Source organism: Atheta coriaria, unplaced genomic scaffold, assembly GCF_025399875.1.
Source record: "Atheta coriaria isolate IRGN ID8LTWV9N9 unplaced genomic scaffold, Caltech_Dcor_3.1 hic_scaffold_7_pilon, whole genome shotgun sequence".
Taxonomy (NCBI): domain Eukaryota; kingdom Metazoa; phylum Arthropoda; class Insecta; order Coleoptera; family Staphylinidae; genus Dalotia; species Dalotia coriaria.
In genome coordinates, this window is record NW_027045449.1 from 7916595 (window position 1) to 7935750 (window position 19156).

Genomic DNA, 19156 nt, shown 5'->3' on the forward strand with positions numbered 1-19156 from the left:
TTGCTCAGCTTTAATGGATTTTGTTCCAGTAAAGATTTGTAGAATTGTGCATGACATTTAGCATGAACTTGGCACGCTTCAACATCACGTATTTTGTTTTTATTGCCACATACATACATATCATCATCATACATATACAATCATCTTTAGGAGTTTTTAGGAATTATAGCCCACAGTTATTAACACCTCTACTAGTATTGTACAAACAAATAGCGCACATGTTCTCAACTTATTTAGTTGTAGAAGATTTACATATGCCTAGGAATTTAACTGATATTAATTTTATTTCATGTTTTAAAGATAATATATGTGTGGTGATTTCAGGGCTCAGCTGATTCTAACTACTCACAGCCTTCATCGGACCTGTCGCTGGACGAGGAAAAAGAGAACCTTCGCCGGGAGAAGGAGCGTCAAGCACTTAGTCAGCTTGAGAAGGCGCGAGTAAGTTTACATTTCTATTTAGATGCCAGAAAGCCAGTCACTCCTTTCGACACGTTTCAATGCCTACACTTTCATCAAAAGCACAACAAACAGAAAGTGCTAACTCGGTCAATTTTCACATGTTTACGTAAACATCGCAGTTCGAATTCCACTTGTATGTTTATCACATATACACCCATTTACGCACATGTGAAATGAATTTTGGTAATCTCCAGACAGACTGGAAGCGTTGATATAAATAAGTGCAATATAATTCGCAAGCACCGCTCGCGTTTCTTGGTACACAATGATATTTTTTGGTAAACAAGGCCAAGTATACTGAATTTTATGTGGTGCGACCTAAGAATATATCGCTTGTTTGCAAACAGCTAAAACGTCGTAATTTTAAAGAGAAACAAAAACACGCAGGTACCATACATCTTGAATCAACAAATAATAAAACGACTGAAGTTAATTTAGAATACACTAAATATTTACCCTAGAACATCAATCAGAGTGTATGAGATATTGTCCAGACCTTGTGTTTCCTTTCGCAATGAAGTGAGATCTTTCTAGTTGACATTTATAATTGACTAGTGTTGTATTTGCGAAAATTGTGTGCAAATACGAAATGTGAACGATATGAGCTAGCCAATATCAATATTTACTGTTTTGCCCCCACCTACTATAGTGTGTAGTAGAGTGGTGTGGCATGGACTCATATCGTACATCATATCACGCGTACACTGGCACTATATTACTGTAGGATATTAATCAATAAGCGTCTACCGACACGCAACCATATTGGATTTTCTCACAACAGATATGTTATTGCAATCGTTCGCCGACAAAGGTCTTAAACGTTCGTATTTCGAAAAGTACGCACGTCCGTTACATACTCCACAACTATTAAATTTTTATATCTAATTAAATCCTATGATTTCACGTAAAGTTGGATTGAGTTTAATCTGCAGTTTATTAATAATGATTTATTCATTGCAGACGAAGCCGGTAGCATTCGCAGTCCGCACAAATGTTGCATATGACGGATCGGTCGACGATGATTCGCCAGTACACGGATACGCAATTTCTTTCGATATTAGAGATTTTCTTCATATTAAGGTAAACACAATCCCCAATCCTAACTCCTCATCCTAATGTATAATTTGTAGGAAAAATACGACAACAACTGGTGGATAGGTCGGCTGGTAAAAGAGGGTTCCGATGTGGGCTTCATTCCGTCGCCGGTGAAGCTGGAAAATCTCCGCCTGCAGCAAACGTCGCAAACAAATCGGAAACTCTACGCCAGCAAGGCGACCAGCTCCACGTCAAACATTGGGGCTCCTGGTAACGATGTTTCCAGAGGTAGCACCCCTCCTACGCCCGGTATGTCCTGTCCACTGACTCTTAAGTTCCGTGGAAATAAATATTTATTATATTAAACGTTTTTTGGTGTTTCTTTGTCGTGGTGGTAAACTATTTTAACAAATGGTGGTTGATTTTGTTTTCATTATTTTCTTCTATTATATTTGAGATTTGCGACTTGGTTTAATCCTGATTTTGTTCTTATCGTGTATTTTTGTGTTTTATTTTGTATATATCGATGTCGATGTAAATAACGTTTATCCTCGCGCTGCGCCGGAAGTAATGCTGGTGCCCGAGGTATAAACTTTGGATGTTTATCAATGTGGTAATCACATTTTAATGGTTTAGTTTCGTATGGTTTCTCAATTACTTAAAATAATCAGTGTCTCCTTTTTCTGCGTTTCAATCAGGTTATTTCAGATATTTTTGGTTTGAGTCCAATTATAGACTTGATAAATTAACGAAAGTCGTGATAAGTATTTATTGAGTCCCACAGATCCTTATATATCCTTTCTTACCAAATACCCCGAAAATTTACCTCTATGAAAAACATCTACACAATCTAAATTAGTTACTAGGCAAATAGCGCATAGAATATTAGTACAAGTTTATAAATTATAATTAGTTGTTTCTTGCATGAGATTTTTTGCATGTTTGCTGGATTAGTGTGCAGTTTGCTTAATGGTTGTCGCTTTTGAGTGTGGTGTAATTATTCCAGTATAGGTTTATATTTATGAGGTTATTCACTTTAGGGGATGAATCGGATTCCGTTGGCAATACACGATCCGGTAAATCTCTCACCACACCTCCGGCCAAAGAAAAAAAGAAACCGTTCTTCAAAAAGCAAGAAACCACCGCACCCTATGATGTCGTGCCCTCGATGCGCCCCGTCGTCCTGGTAGGCCCATCGCTGAAAGGTTATGAAGTGACGGATATGATGCAGAAAGCACTCTTCGATTTTCTCAAACATAGATTTGAGGGAAAGTGAGTAGTAATGGGGCCTGACCTAATTATACACGACGTTCGTGTCGGTTGATTTCATTCGTGTGCATATTTTAGGATAATAATAACCAGAGTAATGGCGGATATTTCGTTAGCGAAACGATCGTTACTAAATAATCCATCAAAGCGCGCCATCATGGAGCGTTCAAACACGCGCTCGACGTGCCTGGCCGAAGTGCAGAACGAAATCGAGAGGATATTCGAACTGGCGCGCACCCTCCAACTCGTCGTCCTTGATTGTGATACCATTAATCATCCTTCGCAACTAGCAAAAACCTCATTGGCACCCACTATAGTCTATTTAAAAATTACTAGCCCTAAGGTGCTGCAACGATTGATCAAGTCACGCGGTAAGAGTCAGGCACGCCACCTCAACGTACAGATGGTGGCGTCTGAGAAGCTCTCGCAATGTCCGCCGGAAATGTTCGATGTAATTCTGGATGAGAATCAGCTTGAAGACGCTTGTGAGCACATAGCCGAATATTTAGAGGTGAGCATTATTACTGTAGTATTTACTAAAGTAATTTATATTTCATGTGTAATTCGTCACAGGCATATTGGAGAGCGACGCATCCGGAAACCGTGGCGACGGTGCCTAGACCAATAGGAAGCAGTCCCCAAGCCTCACCAAGTGGTGAACCAGGAAGACCAACTTTACCAGGTGAGCGCATCCATTGTAAATTATAGCAACATACTACCAGAAACACCAGCTTATCACTGTCAGTGGTCATCTCACCAGTTCGACATTCTAATCACACATTCACTAACCTATATTAACTAATGCATTTACTAACACGTAACATGACTAATTTTTATTTGCAGCCCACCATGAAGTTTATGGGGGATATGCGCATGACTCTAGAGGTAGTCGCCCAGGTGTTAAATATATCGGATTGCAAAGTTGGGATTCTGTAGATTCGCTAGAATCATTGTCTTTCTTATAATTTGACACGTTTTTAAAATACTAATACATTTCATTATTGATTTGTTTCTTCGAACCACGTCTAGTTTGATATGAACAACATTATTGCTGCATGCTCTTGTTTGCGTTTTATTTTTGAACATACTTATTGATTTGCATACATGCAAATGCAAACGGTAGACATTGCACATAATTGAACTCGAAACCTAACTACCATCAATTCACAATAACGGGAGAGGGACCAAATAGAGTTAGATGGGGCTGTTCAGCCTTAAACCGGATACCAAAGAGTAGCATACCCATGTGTACCCTTATAATGAAACGATAATAAATGTAAAAGATAATATTTCTTGTACGTGTAATAGATGATTTTTGGAGCTTACTAATTATAACTCTGACCCAATTAACATTCAAATGGTTTTTGGTTAGACTAATAAAGCATTTGAGAATGGAATATTAATTATTTGAAATATAATTCTATCATTTTGTTAATTTTTATATTGTGGCAAATCATTATTTTCATCTTTCGGTTTTTCAGATTTTTCTGGCTCAATGACACCGATTACGGCCGTTCATTAATTATTATCTTAATCGCAATTAACTAAATAGGAAACCGATCGATTTGTTACATGATAACTTAGCCATTTGTATATAGTTTATTCGGCGTTTTGTCCAGTGTCAGACATTTGATTCAGGTTATACTGATTTATTTATTTATTTTTATATTGCAGTTTTCAGTATCAAAGTAATTGTTTTGTTTTCGCTACTAACCGTTTTAAAAGACTTTGTGCACGGAGTTAACTTTGTTTTCTTTTTCTTGGATTGACCAACGCTTCTGCTTACATTGACATTTCTACTGCAATTTTAAAATAATTCAACTTCTTGCACCGGCACATACTGAATGAATGTGGTTTATTTGGGCACGTCGCACGCTGTTTACAAACTTTTTCATTGTGACATTGTAAAGGACTAGTAGGACCCAGTCCTGGTAAAATCTGGCGCGCTGGATCTACCGACTTGTTTGCTTAATTCGTACACTATGGCAAAAGATACGATTTTGACCACCCAGTTACGCTTAGAGATGTAGAGTTACAGATTTATAGCATATTTTTGTGTAAGTAAAAGTAAACGAGATATTGAAATCTTATACTGTTGTGTTGAGCGCGTGGTTTTCATTTGATTATAAAAAATTTAACGGTCAATCAACGTAAGTGATTTTCCTAAGTTTATATTCAATGTTTATGTGTATGAAGTGATATACTGATTGTTTTTGTTTTCACAGTTCCGACATTTCACACGGGTCACAATCGCACTCGGCCTCGACTGGAGCGCGAACGTGAATACGACGATTATGCGGAGCGTGAGTACCGCGAAATGCATCTCAGCGATGAATATCGAGATCGAGATCGTGGGCCTTCAAATGATCGCACATTGGAGCGACCACCGCGTGACCACCGTGCGACTAGAGAGGAGGAGTACCCGAGCCACCGCGGCTCCTCACGACGCTGCCTCAATCCCATCTAGTGGAGGCTTTCTACGGAGCAGCCCATTGAAGAGGAACTTCACGACGAACTCAGAGATCCAGTCGACGCCTATTACAAACCGCAGTTACCGAAGGAGTTCCGCGACGACCGCGATTCTTCTTCGGGCCGCGGGCGTTACGAAGAGCGCGGTGAGCGAATGCGCGCTGAAGAGCGGTACGAGCGTGGTGCGCGGTATGACGACGGTGGCAGGCCTTCACGATACGAAGACCGCCGCCAAGTCTATCGCCAGGAAGGGCGTAACTATCGCAAGGAGCTGTTGGAACGCTTCGCCGACATGGACTTTGAGGAGCATGAATTTTCGAGAGGCCACTCGAACAGAGACTACGAGTAAACGCAGCTTTCGTTCCTTATGTTTTGTAATAATCACCTTCGAACGTTTGCAGTGGCCCACGCTTCAATGGGATGTTCCGTACTTGTGATCCGCATTATTGATGAAATTAAGAATTGTACTAAAATATATATATATTATTATTCAAGCATAAAATTGTAAATGAATATATCATATTTCAAAAATGACCAGTTTGGTGCCATATTTTGAGTAATAGCTCAATTTTAATATCTAAATATATAAAACTAATTTATATAATAATCAATCAAAATGGACATTTGCGGAATTGCGGTGTTTGATCATCAAGGCACACAAAGAGAGTACTCCCCCAAAAATTTAATAATAGGAAAAACATTAAAGCTTTAAATGCCATTTAAATTTGAATGAGTTGTTGGCAAATGCAATATGAGAGCTACTGATTCAAATGGAGGTAGGAGAATATTTCAAGGATCATTTCGAATCGGAATAAGTCACACCTACCATTAAATACAATATAAATCCATTTGTATTCATTAAATTATATTGTAAAAGCTTCAAGTCGAAAAAACTTTTGCGTTGTTGAATGTGACATTGGATATTTAATAAACAATGAAATCTTTGAATTATGTGGGTGCCTATAAAAATGACTTACTTTTTTAATTCTTTTCAAATGAATTTCATATTCAGGGATGTGATTATTAAAGTTTTCGATGGTAATATGATATTGTGTCGACAAAAATGTTGAAAGCTTATTTACGAAAACTAAGATTTATAATTTTGAAGTATATTGGAATGATTATAAGAAAAAAATATTGGACTTTTGTTATTATACTGGTTTATACTAATTTGCGAAAAGTGAATTTGAAGCGTAATGGCTTTGTAAATTTGTAAATAAACTTGCGTACTTGTATAAGAAAATTGTGCACTTTCCAAACAATTGAATCCGAAACAATTTATTTGGAGCGCTTGATAAGATGAATCGTTCGAATTTTGAAAGAGAACAGAAAATTGCACGCGATTCTTGACACAATTATTTAGAAATAAGTCAACCGTATCCGCTTTGAAGCTTCTTTACTATGTCCATTCATTATGAAAGTCGAGAAGTTCAAACGCACTTTACAAGTTTGTAAATACCTAACAACAATGAATTACGTACTTAATGGACTTACAAAATGAAAGACGACAAAACAATGATACAAATAATAATTATTAATTAATAATTATGCTAAAAACAAACATACACATACCAAACTAAACAAAAGCGTTTGATATATTTCAACTTGATACGTGATATTAAATGATACCTTGTAATATATTGGTTAAACATAAACAAATTTACGAAATTGTTTTAAGCGAAGTGCGGAATTCGATGCCGCAGGAAATTTTCTATTAAGTAAATAATTGTTTGGAGATGTTAGGAATACGATTGATAAAATTAATTTCGATTACGATTTCAAAGTTTCAAAACAAATTTAACTAAACAAACGGTGAATAAGCATATAGATTACATTTTAACATTAGACGAATGCACTGATTAGCAACATCAATAAACTTTAGTCTACTAGTGACATTTAACAACTAATTCATGGAGTTAAAATTGATCCGCAACAAAATACTCTCTGATAAATACTAAATTCGATTCTATCTGAGAATAGCTTACATCATTACGTTTTTATCTTAAAAGTTTACTTACAAATACAAAAGACAATCAAATTAAGTTAATCTATATTGACGAATTATTACTAAATTTGTACAATAAATTAGCATCAAAGTTTTATTGGTTTCTGGATAGTTTTAAGTTAAGTTACGAGTTCAATTTAACTAATATAATTGCGATCAAATTAGAACAATTTTCCGAAAACGTACGTACCTATGCTAAGTTGTTAAATCTGTATGGAACTACAATGTACTGCAATATTTGCAAAACTAATTCAAACGTCGACAAACCGATACCGATCTTGTTGAAGTAATCAATTAATGCGATATTGTTTTTAAGCTGACACAATACTAGTTTATATTCTGTTACGATAAAATGTAACTTTGCGATGCACCGCAACGTTTCTCAAATGCATCAGTGCATGAATCTTTGATGTTTACAAGTCAAATTTAATAATCGCCATACAATTGTATCATGAAGCTTCGAAAGCTTTGCAAGGATGCTTCTGCAATACTGTGCTGCCGTGCATCGCAGAGAAAATAAATAAATGCCCGCACCATTCATGCAGTAGCTGTACCAATCCGACGATAGTTTCGTTCGAATTGAATTGAAACCGTTTTACTAGAATCTCTCTAGTCATTTCGAAACTTACTACATATTAGACGAATACCAACAAGGCAAAAGACAGTAATGGAATTCCAGAATTGCATTACTTTGTGAGGATATAAAGAAATAATTCATTATACGCTAATGTTGACACTGAAAGAATCTATTTGAACTTTTAAAATAAAATATAAATATTAAATTATGAATTAATTCATTATTGATCATAATATTGTTATTATCGACGATGATAATAGTATTATATTATAAATACGAACAAAGGTATATAAAAATTAAAATTTGATACATATGGTGTAAATAGCTATTACAAAATATAAAAGATTCTACAATTAAACGAGTTTTTAATTATTTATTAGTTCCAACGTATTCATTATAAAATAGTTAGTATCTTACAGTACATGAATAAAATTTATTTTATTAATAATATAGAAAGATATATACCTACTTTAGTTCTGAAACTTTCACTTTTTGTCGAATGCGAACATAGAATGATAAAAGTAAATTTATATTATCAAGGTACTAGAAACGATATTTATTAATGTTATGGCATCGATAGAAGGTTTCTATTTTAAAAAAAACCTTAATTAAGCATACTAGTATTCTAAACACCCCCTAACCCTGTCCCTACGTGGTACGAAGACCACATTCTCACATTTGCAAGTTTAAATTTACGACAATTTTTAAGAAATACGGTTTTCTGCAAAAGCATATCAAATTGATTATTATCTTTATTGTTATCTGCATTGTGACATGCATATTTTCTTAGACCACTGCTTAAAAACAACTTTTGTTTATAATATCTAGTATATATAATTACCACCAGTTAGTCCAGAACATTTGTTTGCAATGTCATCAGGTTTTGTTCAGCAATTCATAATACTGCATAAAAAACTACTACTCTGCTTCGGTATTACACCACAAAAAACTTTAACAAAGAACAAAAGGAAAGAAAGTGGTGAAAGTGATTTTTAGTTAGAATGTAACCGAAATCTTCTCAATATGTGAAACGCAATATGTTTCGCCCTTTTCTATGAGTAATTGAGGTGGGTAATTCAATACAATGTCTTAGTTCTATAGAATCTAATATAGCACTCATTCAAAGCGCTCTTTTAACATTAATGTTTAATATGTACAGTATGTACAGCAAGTACCTTCGTGATATTTTTTAAACTTTCCACAACAGATTAAAAAATATTTTATAATAAACTATATAATATATCGATAAATACGTATGTTTAAATACTTATAGGTAAATAATTCTGCAGCTGCTTCTATAAAATACATTAAACAGTTAAAATTTTTCTTAAATTACAACAAAACAATTTTGAAATATCTTTAAAATCCTTCATTTTAAATTTAACTTTAAAATGCTGTGTATTTATATTTATACTTTTTATAAATATAAATATACTTTATACAATTGAGCATTCTTTTTTTTCTTCACCTTTTTAACAATTATAAATGTTATTAATGTATGATTTCGTTGCTTCAAAATCCGTGAATTAATAGACTTTTATTGTTTCATGCTTCTCCGTGTCGGATTTCTCGTACGGCCGTTTCGCTGACAGAATCGTCAAACTCGCCATCACGCTCTTCCTCCTCGTCAATAATACTAATGTCTCGAATGGATGGTCTATGACTGCGTCGCCATTCTTCAGGGACTATTGGATACTTCGTTTTTGTTAGCAAACGCGGTCCGCTAATTGTAATTAAAATTGCGCCCGTTGGTGCCGTCAGCATAATTGACAATACACATATCATTAATACAGTCTCGGCATACTCTTTGTCTTTTCCAGTTGAACTCGCGAGGAGACCCAATGTTACAGGACCAAGTGCAGCCTAAAATATATATTACATAAATTACATGCTTATTTATGCTATTAATGAATTGTTATACCTGTACAGTTGCTTTTGCCATCAAACTTAATGAAACAAATATCTTTTCTTTTAAATTCAGCTTACATCCAATACATAATGCTATGGTAGCTGCGATTCTAATCAGTACTCCAGCCATTAAGCAACCAACTCCGATGGTGACAAGATGTGAATTCAATTCGTTAATTTTGATCTGTGCTCCAGTGATACCAAACAAAATAGGTTCAAAGATCATCCAAAATATTTCGAAAGCGGTTGCTGCTGGGTTTTCTTCTATCTCCCAGCCTTGTTTTGACCAACACACTAAAGAAACAAAGGCTGCAGCAACGCATGCTAATGGACCAGCACCACCATATCCAATCAATTCGCTACCAAACACTGAGATTAGTCCTCCAACAAGTAACATGAGAATTCGTAATGGAACTACGAAAGGATCATGTTTTTCTGGAACGAATGATGACACTACTCCCCATAAAACACCAAACGCTATGCCTCCAATAATTGAAATTGGCCCTTGTAGGATTTGCGATGTTAATGAATCATTCGAGAACATTATACTCTGCATTATTCCAAAGATGGCGACTGAGGTGGCATCGTCAATACCGGCTATTGCAATGATCAAGGTAGGAATGCCTTTTGCTACACCGTAACCCTTAGTTCGCAATCGAAACAAACAGGGCACTACCACAGCTGGTGATACGGCAGCAATAATAACTCCAAGTAGTATGCCCCAAACCCAGGGAAGGTCCAATAGAAAATGGGTTGAAATTGCTATCACACCTGCTTCGACAATCCATGGACCAAGACCAACCTTAATAACCGTGAATTTTAGCCGTTTTAATGCATTAGGATCTAGATCTAAACCGGCTCGGATTAAAATAATCACTAGTGCTATTTTTCTAAAATTTAAACACATAATTCATAAATTATTTAACTCATTGCAATAAAACATTAAATGCATACCTTAATTCCTTATTGACTTCCATGAACTCCGTATCAAATTCAACTAATCCAATGTTTTGAAATAGCAGTCCAACAAATAACATTCCAATCAAAGCCGGCAAATTGGTCAAACTCATCAGCCAGCCGCCAATGTGTGCGCCCAAAGTTAATGTTATTAATTGGAAAAGTTGACCACCAGGTGCTGCCGTATCGCCGATTACCGAATACACAACAAACCATAATAGCACACCGATGAGAGACAACGAGATAATCCTGGAAAACTGTCTGTATGTCGGACAGAAGGGATACGGACATACTTTGTTCCACATCGGTGGAGCCCATGATGGATGCGGAGGCTCTTTGCTCCTGCATTTCATGCACAATGAATACCACCAGGAGCTACAATCATAAATAAATATTTTACTAATGTGTCATTAAAAATCAGTTACTGCGTGCATTGTGCAAGAAATTACTAGAATAGTGCAAATATTTTGAACTTAGTAACTATATTTTATTTAACAGATCAACTTAAGGTGCATCAAGTTTCTACGAGTAGTTAGGTGTTTATTAATATGTAAATACGTACGCAACCTGCACGTTACAACACGGTACATTTCTGTCATAAAGTTAATTCAATTAGAAAACCAGAATACTTGTTAGGTTGTAAGAATAAGCTTAATATTTATTTAAAAATTATACTCACTTATCATCGTCGGCAACATCAGAAAATCTTGCTTTGGAGAATGTGGACTCGGCAACTGAATGTACTGAATGTTTTTTCACCCTTGCTGTTACTGAATCACCGTTAACGTGTGCTTTATCTATAATTTCATCATCGGAAGACATATCAAACTCAACTATTTACAGTAAAATTAACAAACATGTAAAATGATACAATTAGTATTATGCATTGTTATACGAGTATCAGAAATAAACACAGCCACAAACATGATGTCGACACAATAACTGAACACGTGTAGGTAAACACATGGACTGATCTGATTTGTACACAAATCGAAATTTCAACATTAGGGTGTCCAAAATATGTAGTTGTTGTTGTTTGTTATTATAATTCGACTATAAACTTACCATCAGAATTCAACATTGTACAATCATACGTATTGTATATCGTATTAATGGTGGTGTTGTCCGTATTTGTGATAGGTTGACTGTTTTCGAATGCATGTGCATTGTGCAGGATGGATTTCTTCCGCACCGGACCGATTTCGGCGTGTTCCGAATTTGAAGAGACTTTCCGGCTGCGCGGCGACTCGAACGCCATGTTGTCGTGTCCGCCATCATGGCGTCCGTTGTTCATTTGATCGTTGTGCGTTATGATGCTTACTTTTCGACTGTTTGGTTGTGTCGTCGGTTGTTGAGTCACCGGCGGGTCTTCTGCATCTACTGTCATCACCACTACTGATAACAAAAATTCATAAAAATTATAATCACGCTTATTTTTCGCCGATTTTGGAAGAACGTTTAAAGAGCGGATGCAATTAGGATATAAAACTCGGTCAAATCATCTTCATTAAATAAAATTGCACTACAGTTAGTGTAGGTAACAAGTTATATCCAGGCGATATGTGTTTAAAATCAAAATTAGATTTCATTGAGTGTGTCATAAAGGTATGTAAATTGCGGAAAATGCAAATAATTAGCAAATAATGCTGTGCTCAATTAAATATTGTTATTGATAGTTACATAAGTTCAAAACACCGACTTCCGGTACAATGTGGCGTGCTCGTTTTACGATGGAAACATGAATTGGGAAGTTGAAACACGTCCAGGTACATGAAGTCATAAATCAGTCCCAATAAGTGATGAAAGATCGGAAAACAATTTTGCACACATTTTAGTACTATTTTTATCGCTTTCAATATACTTATTTTTGGTGTTATTGTTTCATTTACCCATATTAACAAAATGTACCTACATTTTCTTATGTATAGGTCTTCTATACAATGTGAGTAAGTAGGTGTTTATACAAGTAATGATATCATAAACATTGGCAACCAACATTCCACAGGTAATAATAACACTACAAGAATCAACCGTCGTCAACAGTAGAAATCCAGTAAATAACGTACGTGCTTTAAATTTTTTAAATTTTTTTATACTTGTGACCTGTATTGGTTTTATGTCGACGCGCAGTGTATAATTGCGTATTGCATTCAAAACACAAAAACCGCGTGCTTCTAAATTACCTCGTCAGGTCGTCAGTGAGCAAACACAATTGTGATGAAACTCGTTCACTCGTACAATCTCAATCAACGGATTGATTACAAATGGTTGCAATCTTTACCTTCTTTATTTGCGCAAAATAATCTTCTTCACATATAAATTTATAACGGAGCTTAGCCAGGTTATAAATTTAAAAATGCAAATAAACTAATTACACATTTCCAAGTAATCAATTTTGTTCCAAAAACGTCAATTTTCTGCGGTTAATTTTATAATAGATTTGATTAAACCTTTCATCACGTTTGAGGTGTGCAATTATGTGATGAAAAGCCGGAGGTATGCGCCATATATGAACTTAGTTACACAAATAAATATGTAATGAAGCGCTTATAGTGTACCTACTGTTTACTGAGTAGTAACCAACGTGCTGTTCTATCATTTGAATATTTTTTCAATGCAGGTAATTAAACTTATCGACAGGTCGTTTACACTTTATATGCTCAGTATAAACCTACTGCGGAAACAGAAGATAGTGTTTTAGTTGTTAGCTTCTATAGTCGGATATTTATTTAAAATACTCGTAAATTCCACTTTTGTCAATTAAAAGTTATTTGTGATATAACTCTATTTAATTATCGATTGCACCTCGGACTTTCTAAATATTTATGATTTAATGACAGTAATGGTTATAGGTAATATCATGGCATTGCTGTTGCTTCTTAAATCTTTTAAATAAATAAAAATGATGAAATTATAATTATACTTCAATGTCAAGTTCAGTCAGTTTTTTTGTTATACTTTATTGATTTGTAATGCTACCTATGAGCAAGCCATTATTTTGCTTCTTCAGTTTCAATAAGCAGGTATTTTGCATTTTAGAATATGCATTATTGTAAGTCCACGTTGTGTTTTAAAGCCGAAGCGTTATATAATTATTGCAAATCGATTGAGTACAGATAATAACATTTCAATCAAATACTCCTTAAAAGTGTATAGTATCAGCCAAGACTTACACTAAATTATTAAAAAGAAAAAGAATCGAATTCATAACTTGTTAAAAAAATTTTGACTAAATAAATTGCCTCGATGGCTTTTACAAATGCTGATTTTCTTGCAACATTCTGTTATCATTAACCCTGAACCTATACTCTATAGTTTTATTATCCCATAAATATTCTATTTATACTTAATAACACAAATAACAATTTTTATTACATAAAATTACCAACCTGATTGTCTTCTTTCCCAATGCGAAAACTAAATTTGAGTTTCAGCAAAAGATCATATTTATATCTATCGTGGAAATAAATAACTATTCACTTTGATTAAATTGCCAATATCCACAATAATTTAAACTTTCCGATGAAAATTTAAACTAAGCAAAATGAACCACAAACCGCACTTGGAATATCACACGAGGGAAAGCGCCAATTGCTTCAATTGAATAATGAACGTGCAAAACTAAGCGGCGGACGCAATTGAGACTCTTTGAAATACGGACTGATCGCTTCGCCCACCTGACGTGCGACTATATATCGTTTTTGTTTATTCAAACCTGATGGGTCGCGTCTGAGCGTCGCACAACGTGCCGTACTTGTGGATATGACGTTCCGGTTACCTATTGGCGACGCGTTTGGCCGAAGCGCGGCTTTTCTGAAATTTACTACGTGAATTATATACTCGGCGCGCCTGTCATTAACGTAACAATGGGAGCAGCATTATGGTTTCCAAAAGATTTTCTTCTTTCATTAACAGACTTATTGTGAGTTAATACATGTAAATTAACCAGTTGCAGTAGATACCTTTGGTAATTAATGATCTATGCGTAAATTATTTGTAAATTATAAATATTTTATGAGGAAAACTATTGTGGCAAACTACATTTAATTGTCCATCATTTTAGTAATGTTCATTCTATTTCTACATTAAGTATTGTTAAAATTTAGGACATTTTAATTATTATAAATAAATATATTAAATATAAATCCAAATGTCTTCATTTGGCAGAATGGTATTTGATTGAACGTGGTACAGTGTTAGTGAGTATTAGAAGTTTATTTACAAAAGTAAACAATACGTATTTATAAACAATTGTACAATTACAACTGATTGGAAAATAGCGATGCAAGGAAGCAACTAATTTTTAACTAATTTGAAAACGAATGGTTTTTGTCCGATGTAGATTACAATCTATTTCTGATTTTTTTTTTGTTCTTGACACTTTTCTCTATAATCGGTTTACTCATTGCAGGAGAAAGCATATTGAGTAAGGATAAGAGTTTGGCGGTTGCTGGTTTTTGGATTATCGGGAAGGGTGGTTTAGCGCTCTGGCGGATCAGTGGTAATCTGGCAACAGCGCTATTTGGATAAGTGTTTGAAATTTAAAGATTAGTGCATGTCGAGGATTTTAAAAAATGGTGCAATAAAAATTACTTACAAAAGAATTAGAGTAAACAATTAAGTAATTGAAAGGAGACTAGAAATTCAAGACGTAATATTGCGGTTTATGATGGACATTAGAGTAGAGAAATGGATAATTAATGAAAGGGATTGCAAAATAGGTTGGGAATATTTGAAACAAATTTTGGTCAAGAGTTCGTACAAGCCTATACCAAATATAATACAAAATGATAATACACTGCTTTATTTTCATTGTCTAGCCAAATATTTCAAACATCAAAAACGTTAAAAGGTTGAAAATTGTTTTTATTATTATTATTATTTAGATAGATCAGTACCTAAATGCTTAACTTGTATTAAAAATAATTGGACAAATAAAAAAAATAAGCCAATAATTGTGCAAACTACTTCAACGGCGAAAATGCTGTAAAAGTAAATAGAAAAATATTCATATGTACTGATAATTTAAGTACTGATAATTTATTTTTTACAAAACGTTAATAACAGCCGTACTTTTCAGCCAAATTTTTAGTGATTGAAAATATTAGATAATTTAAAGCACAAATAGTGTTGTACTTTTGTCACAGTGCTACTAAACATATGGAAAAAATTAGGCGCAACTCGAATGGAAAATTTGATATCGATTGAATCATTTCTTCGTAAATTTCAAGTCATAGGTACTTTATTTTTATTTAAATATATGACACAAATGTTTTATTCTTTCTCATAATACATAATATTATAATTAGTACCTACCCATTGTTTTTATAGATTTTTGTGTTAATTGCATTTTTCTATACCTACGTATTCAATAACAAAAATTTGTTTAAGTATGTAGATATAATTTTCCATTGTTTACATTTTAACTAACTTTAATAACAACTGTCACCAAATATATCATTTTAAAGTTAATCCATTTAATCGATGTATGACCAGTCTATTTTTAGTCACCTTCTTGTTCATGCTTGACAACAGTGTGATAATATGTTTGTTTACCCAAAATTTTTAATCCAAATAAAATGTTTACAGCCAATTATTTATATTGTTTACTTTTACGTAGTTATATTAAGAAATGTTTCACGTCTGCGTGATGTGAGATCTGCATACACGTATCTACTAGGGTACGACGTCCTTCTGGAGCAGAACAACCGAAGTTACAAATTTACGACTGCATGCGCCGCTCAAAAATGCGTAAATCTACGTGTGGTCACCATGTCACGTGCTTAACGGCCATGACAAACTCATTAGTACTGTTAGCTAATAACAAAAAGTCCATCGACATGCGCCACCGTTCGAAGGTACTTACGCATGCATGTGAGTACAATTTAATATTTGATGCTCACCGCACCTGCGTTATCGATATGCCCGACGCGGTGTTTTATGCAAATTCATATCACGTGAAACGCAACAAAGTGAAACAACAAATTGACGTCAGTGATTCATATAAGGTTTTTCGCGGTCACAACTTCAAAAAATTTAAAATATTAAAAATATATAATTTGTATATTTTATGCTTACCTTTTGGTATCATTAAACGTTGCATTTTAGATTTAAATCCACTACTTTGGCATGCCTTGTGCTTGTCCCACATTTTCAAAGAAATTTACAATAACAATGATGCGCTCTCGTGAGAAACCAAATAAACACTGATTACTATAAGACCTAATTACACTTGATATAACTAATCTACAGATTAAACTTTTCTAAATTTTTGAAATTCTCAACAATCTAAAACTGATTAAAACCCGATTATTTAATAATGAATTGTCATCACTTGCAGATATTATGTTTTCAGATAGATCATGTTTTGCATTCATGATCTGAATGGATACTGTGTGCAAAACTAAACTACAATCTTCGCTATTGCAGTGCGTGGGCCCTCAACCATTATGCACATTGAGAAACAAAATGGTCCATTACAACCCATTTGGATCAATTGAAATATGAATATTTTGTGTTTGTTTACGTCCTAGCCCGAGGACAACTTAATGTCAAGATTGTACCCAATTTTATCAATTTTATCTATGTATTAAATAAATTAGACCAAGAGCCAGTGACGGCCAGACTTTCGTCATTTTAGGAAAGATGAAATTTTGTCCATGTGTTTCTCCAGCACAGGTAAGAACGATCCCCAATTATGAAACCTGGATCGTGGTTCCTTTGGCAGTTAACAGCCAACAAAGATGTACACATGATGACCTATGTTTCGTTATTTTAGCAAACTCCATTTTTGCATATTTTGTTCGTCACATTATTATAACATGCGCTGCTCATTGCCAGTCACCTGGTATGGTTCCAACCCTAGCCAGACACCCCTAAAGTATATTTTTTTTAACTTTTTTACTTTTGTTATATTAAGAAAGCTGAATTTGATACACATTATGCGAGCTATGAAACTGTGTTTTCCAGCACGCCAGACAGTTTGGTCGGTTCTATCATCCTGCCAGACGCATTGAAAGTGTTAAAAGTTGCAAAAGTTAAATTGTTTAAGCATGAAATTTTCAGAAAACAGTTATCGACGACAGTGATGATTATTATTAAATATTTGTTCAAATAAAATAACTGTTCACCAAAAAATAATTATTAATTTATTACTGGTTATCACAGCAGTTACAAATTAAAAATTTAAATTATGAATGATTGCAGGTGGGATTACGTACCTATGTATCTATATATAAATAAATGATAAAAATGTACAAAAAATTAAAAATAATTTAAATCCGACCCCATTGGTTTAAATATTTTAAAATAAATTATTGTTTGGCAAATACTAATAACGTTTTCTTGAAAGTTGAATGGAAAAACAATCAACTAAACTACACAAACAAATCAAACATGTAGATTTCGAAAATGCAGAGTAACTTATCTGATTGCGTTTAATGCTCAATGTATTCAGTGCTACTTGATTAGTAGTGATTAGAACTCAGTGGCTAATCGAGTTAAGTGCGTCTGACTACTTGCCAACAAATCACACTTTGTCGGTTTGTTATTACTGTTAGTGCTAAATAGTTTCAACGTTGTGACTCTTAAGGATTTGTTTGTTGGTCTCAAACTCTATTTAACTCAAATGCGGGTTAGACAATGTTTTTGAAGTATTTAAATAACTGAATGTATGCCACTATTAATTTATGTTAGAATACCCTATTTTTATTTGTTTAGTATAAATCAAACTTGGTTGTTAAAGCAGAAAGAATGTATTTTCCATGTTGTTTTAATATGTAAATATGTTCAGTGAAAATGTTGGCTAGTTAAAAGTAAAATTAAAAACAAAATTGACTTGAGATGATAACGCGTCCATGTCAGGTATGTTTAACATTTTGAGATAGGTATTTTCTGAAATACCGTTTTGTCGTAACTTTTGAATTCACTGTAATGTTTATCATATTTTAATACATTAAAACAAGTGAAGTGTTGTTACGGAATGATCATGTTTATAACTAATTAACGAGGTCACCTTTGTAGAATGAGCTATGATGTATATTATTGTTTTGTGCTCTTTTTTTACTTCCTGATATTACTATGCTTACTCTTATATTAGCGTTTCAACTGGGGGTTTAATTTCATGTAAAAGATGTTCGAATATGCATTGTTATGACCTGCAGTTTGCGTCATGTCTGTAATACAAGCAAGTTTTTGTTATCAAATGTTGTATATGCCAGCGTTCAACTTACAACACCTACAATTCAATTTACATTGATTACAACCAAATTGACTTAAACTTGCTTGCCTAATAGAAAAATATGACACGTTTGGTACACATGGCTGAGAATCCTTTTGTAAAGAGGATGTCATAATGTATGTCAATGTCATGAAAAGTGTCTGTGCACTCGATAAAGATTCTGATTCCTGATTATTCAATTCATACACACTTGAACCACAGACCGTTTGTTTACATTAGGAACTATTTTCCAGTT

The 19156-nt window shown here is 34.1% G+C and overlaps 2 protein-coding genes and 1 long non-coding RNA gene across 20 annotated transcripts in view; 2 read left to right on the forward strand and 1 right to left on the reverse strand.

The window, feature by feature from the left end:
- Nucleotides 1-8175, forward strand: part of Ca-beta (Calcium channel protein beta subunit) — a 49312-nt gene extending 41137 nt beyond the window's left edge. For 8 of the 15 annotated variants that reach the window (XM_065306747.1, XM_065306748.1, XM_065306750.1 and 5 more), the window contains 8 exons: nucleotides 325-441; nucleotides 1423-1542; nucleotides 1593-1806; nucleotides 2538-2769; nucleotides 2845-3277; nucleotides 3340-3448; nucleotides 3610-3651; nucleotides 4992-8175. In XM_065306747.1, the coding sequence (XP_065162819.1) occupies nucleotides 325-441; nucleotides 1423-1542; nucleotides 1593-1806; nucleotides 2538-2769; nucleotides 2845-3277; nucleotides 3340-3448; nucleotides 3610-3651; nucleotides 4992-5233 (1509 nt within the window). In that variant the 3' untranslated portion in view covers nucleotides 5234-8175. Of the gene's footprint in view, nucleotides 1-324; nucleotides 442-1422; nucleotides 1543-1592; nucleotides 1807-2537; nucleotides 2770-2844; nucleotides 3278-3339; nucleotides 3449-3609; nucleotides 3652-4247; nucleotides 4824-4991 lie in introns of all 15 variants that reach the window. The other 7 variants (XM_065306751.1, XM_065306757.1, XR_010549040.1 and 4 more) reach the window with 6 other exon arrangements.
- A 1-nt stretch (nucleotide 8176) lies between these two features.
- Nha1 (Na[+]/H[+] hydrogen antiporter 1) lies at nucleotides 8177-17072 on the reverse strand. Of its 4 annotated transcripts, none has more exons than XM_065306762.1 (7): nucleotides 16761-17072; nucleotides 11748-12074; nucleotides 11362-11479; nucleotides 11245-11274; nucleotides 10680-11057; nucleotides 9739-10615; nucleotides 8177-9680 (listed from the first exon to the last, which is right to left on the reverse strand). In XM_065306762.1, exons 1-7 carry the CDS (start codon nucleotides 16831-16833, stop codon nucleotides 9363-9365), a joined length of 2121 nt encoding a protein of 706 aa, XP_065162834.1. In that variant the 5' UTR covers nucleotides 16834-17072; the 3' UTR covers nucleotides 8177-9362. The 4 variants fall into 4 exon arrangements, with proteins under 4 accessions (XP_065162834.1, XP_065162833.1, XP_065162836.1 ...); XM_065306761.1 differs by having other exon boundaries at nucleotides 11748-12077; XM_065306764.1 differs by lacking the exon at nucleotides 16761-17072 and adding an exon at nucleotides 14072-14379 and having other exon boundaries at nucleotides 11748-12077.
- On the forward strand, nucleotides 12461-12972 carry LOC135795178 (uncharacterized). The gene is made up of 3 exons (XR_010549042.1): nucleotides 12461-12628; nucleotides 12688-12744; nucleotides 12813-12972. It is a non-coding gene; the product is annotated as an uncharacterized lncRNA (long non-coding RNA).
- Nucleotides 17073-19156: the final 2084 nt, after the last annotated feature.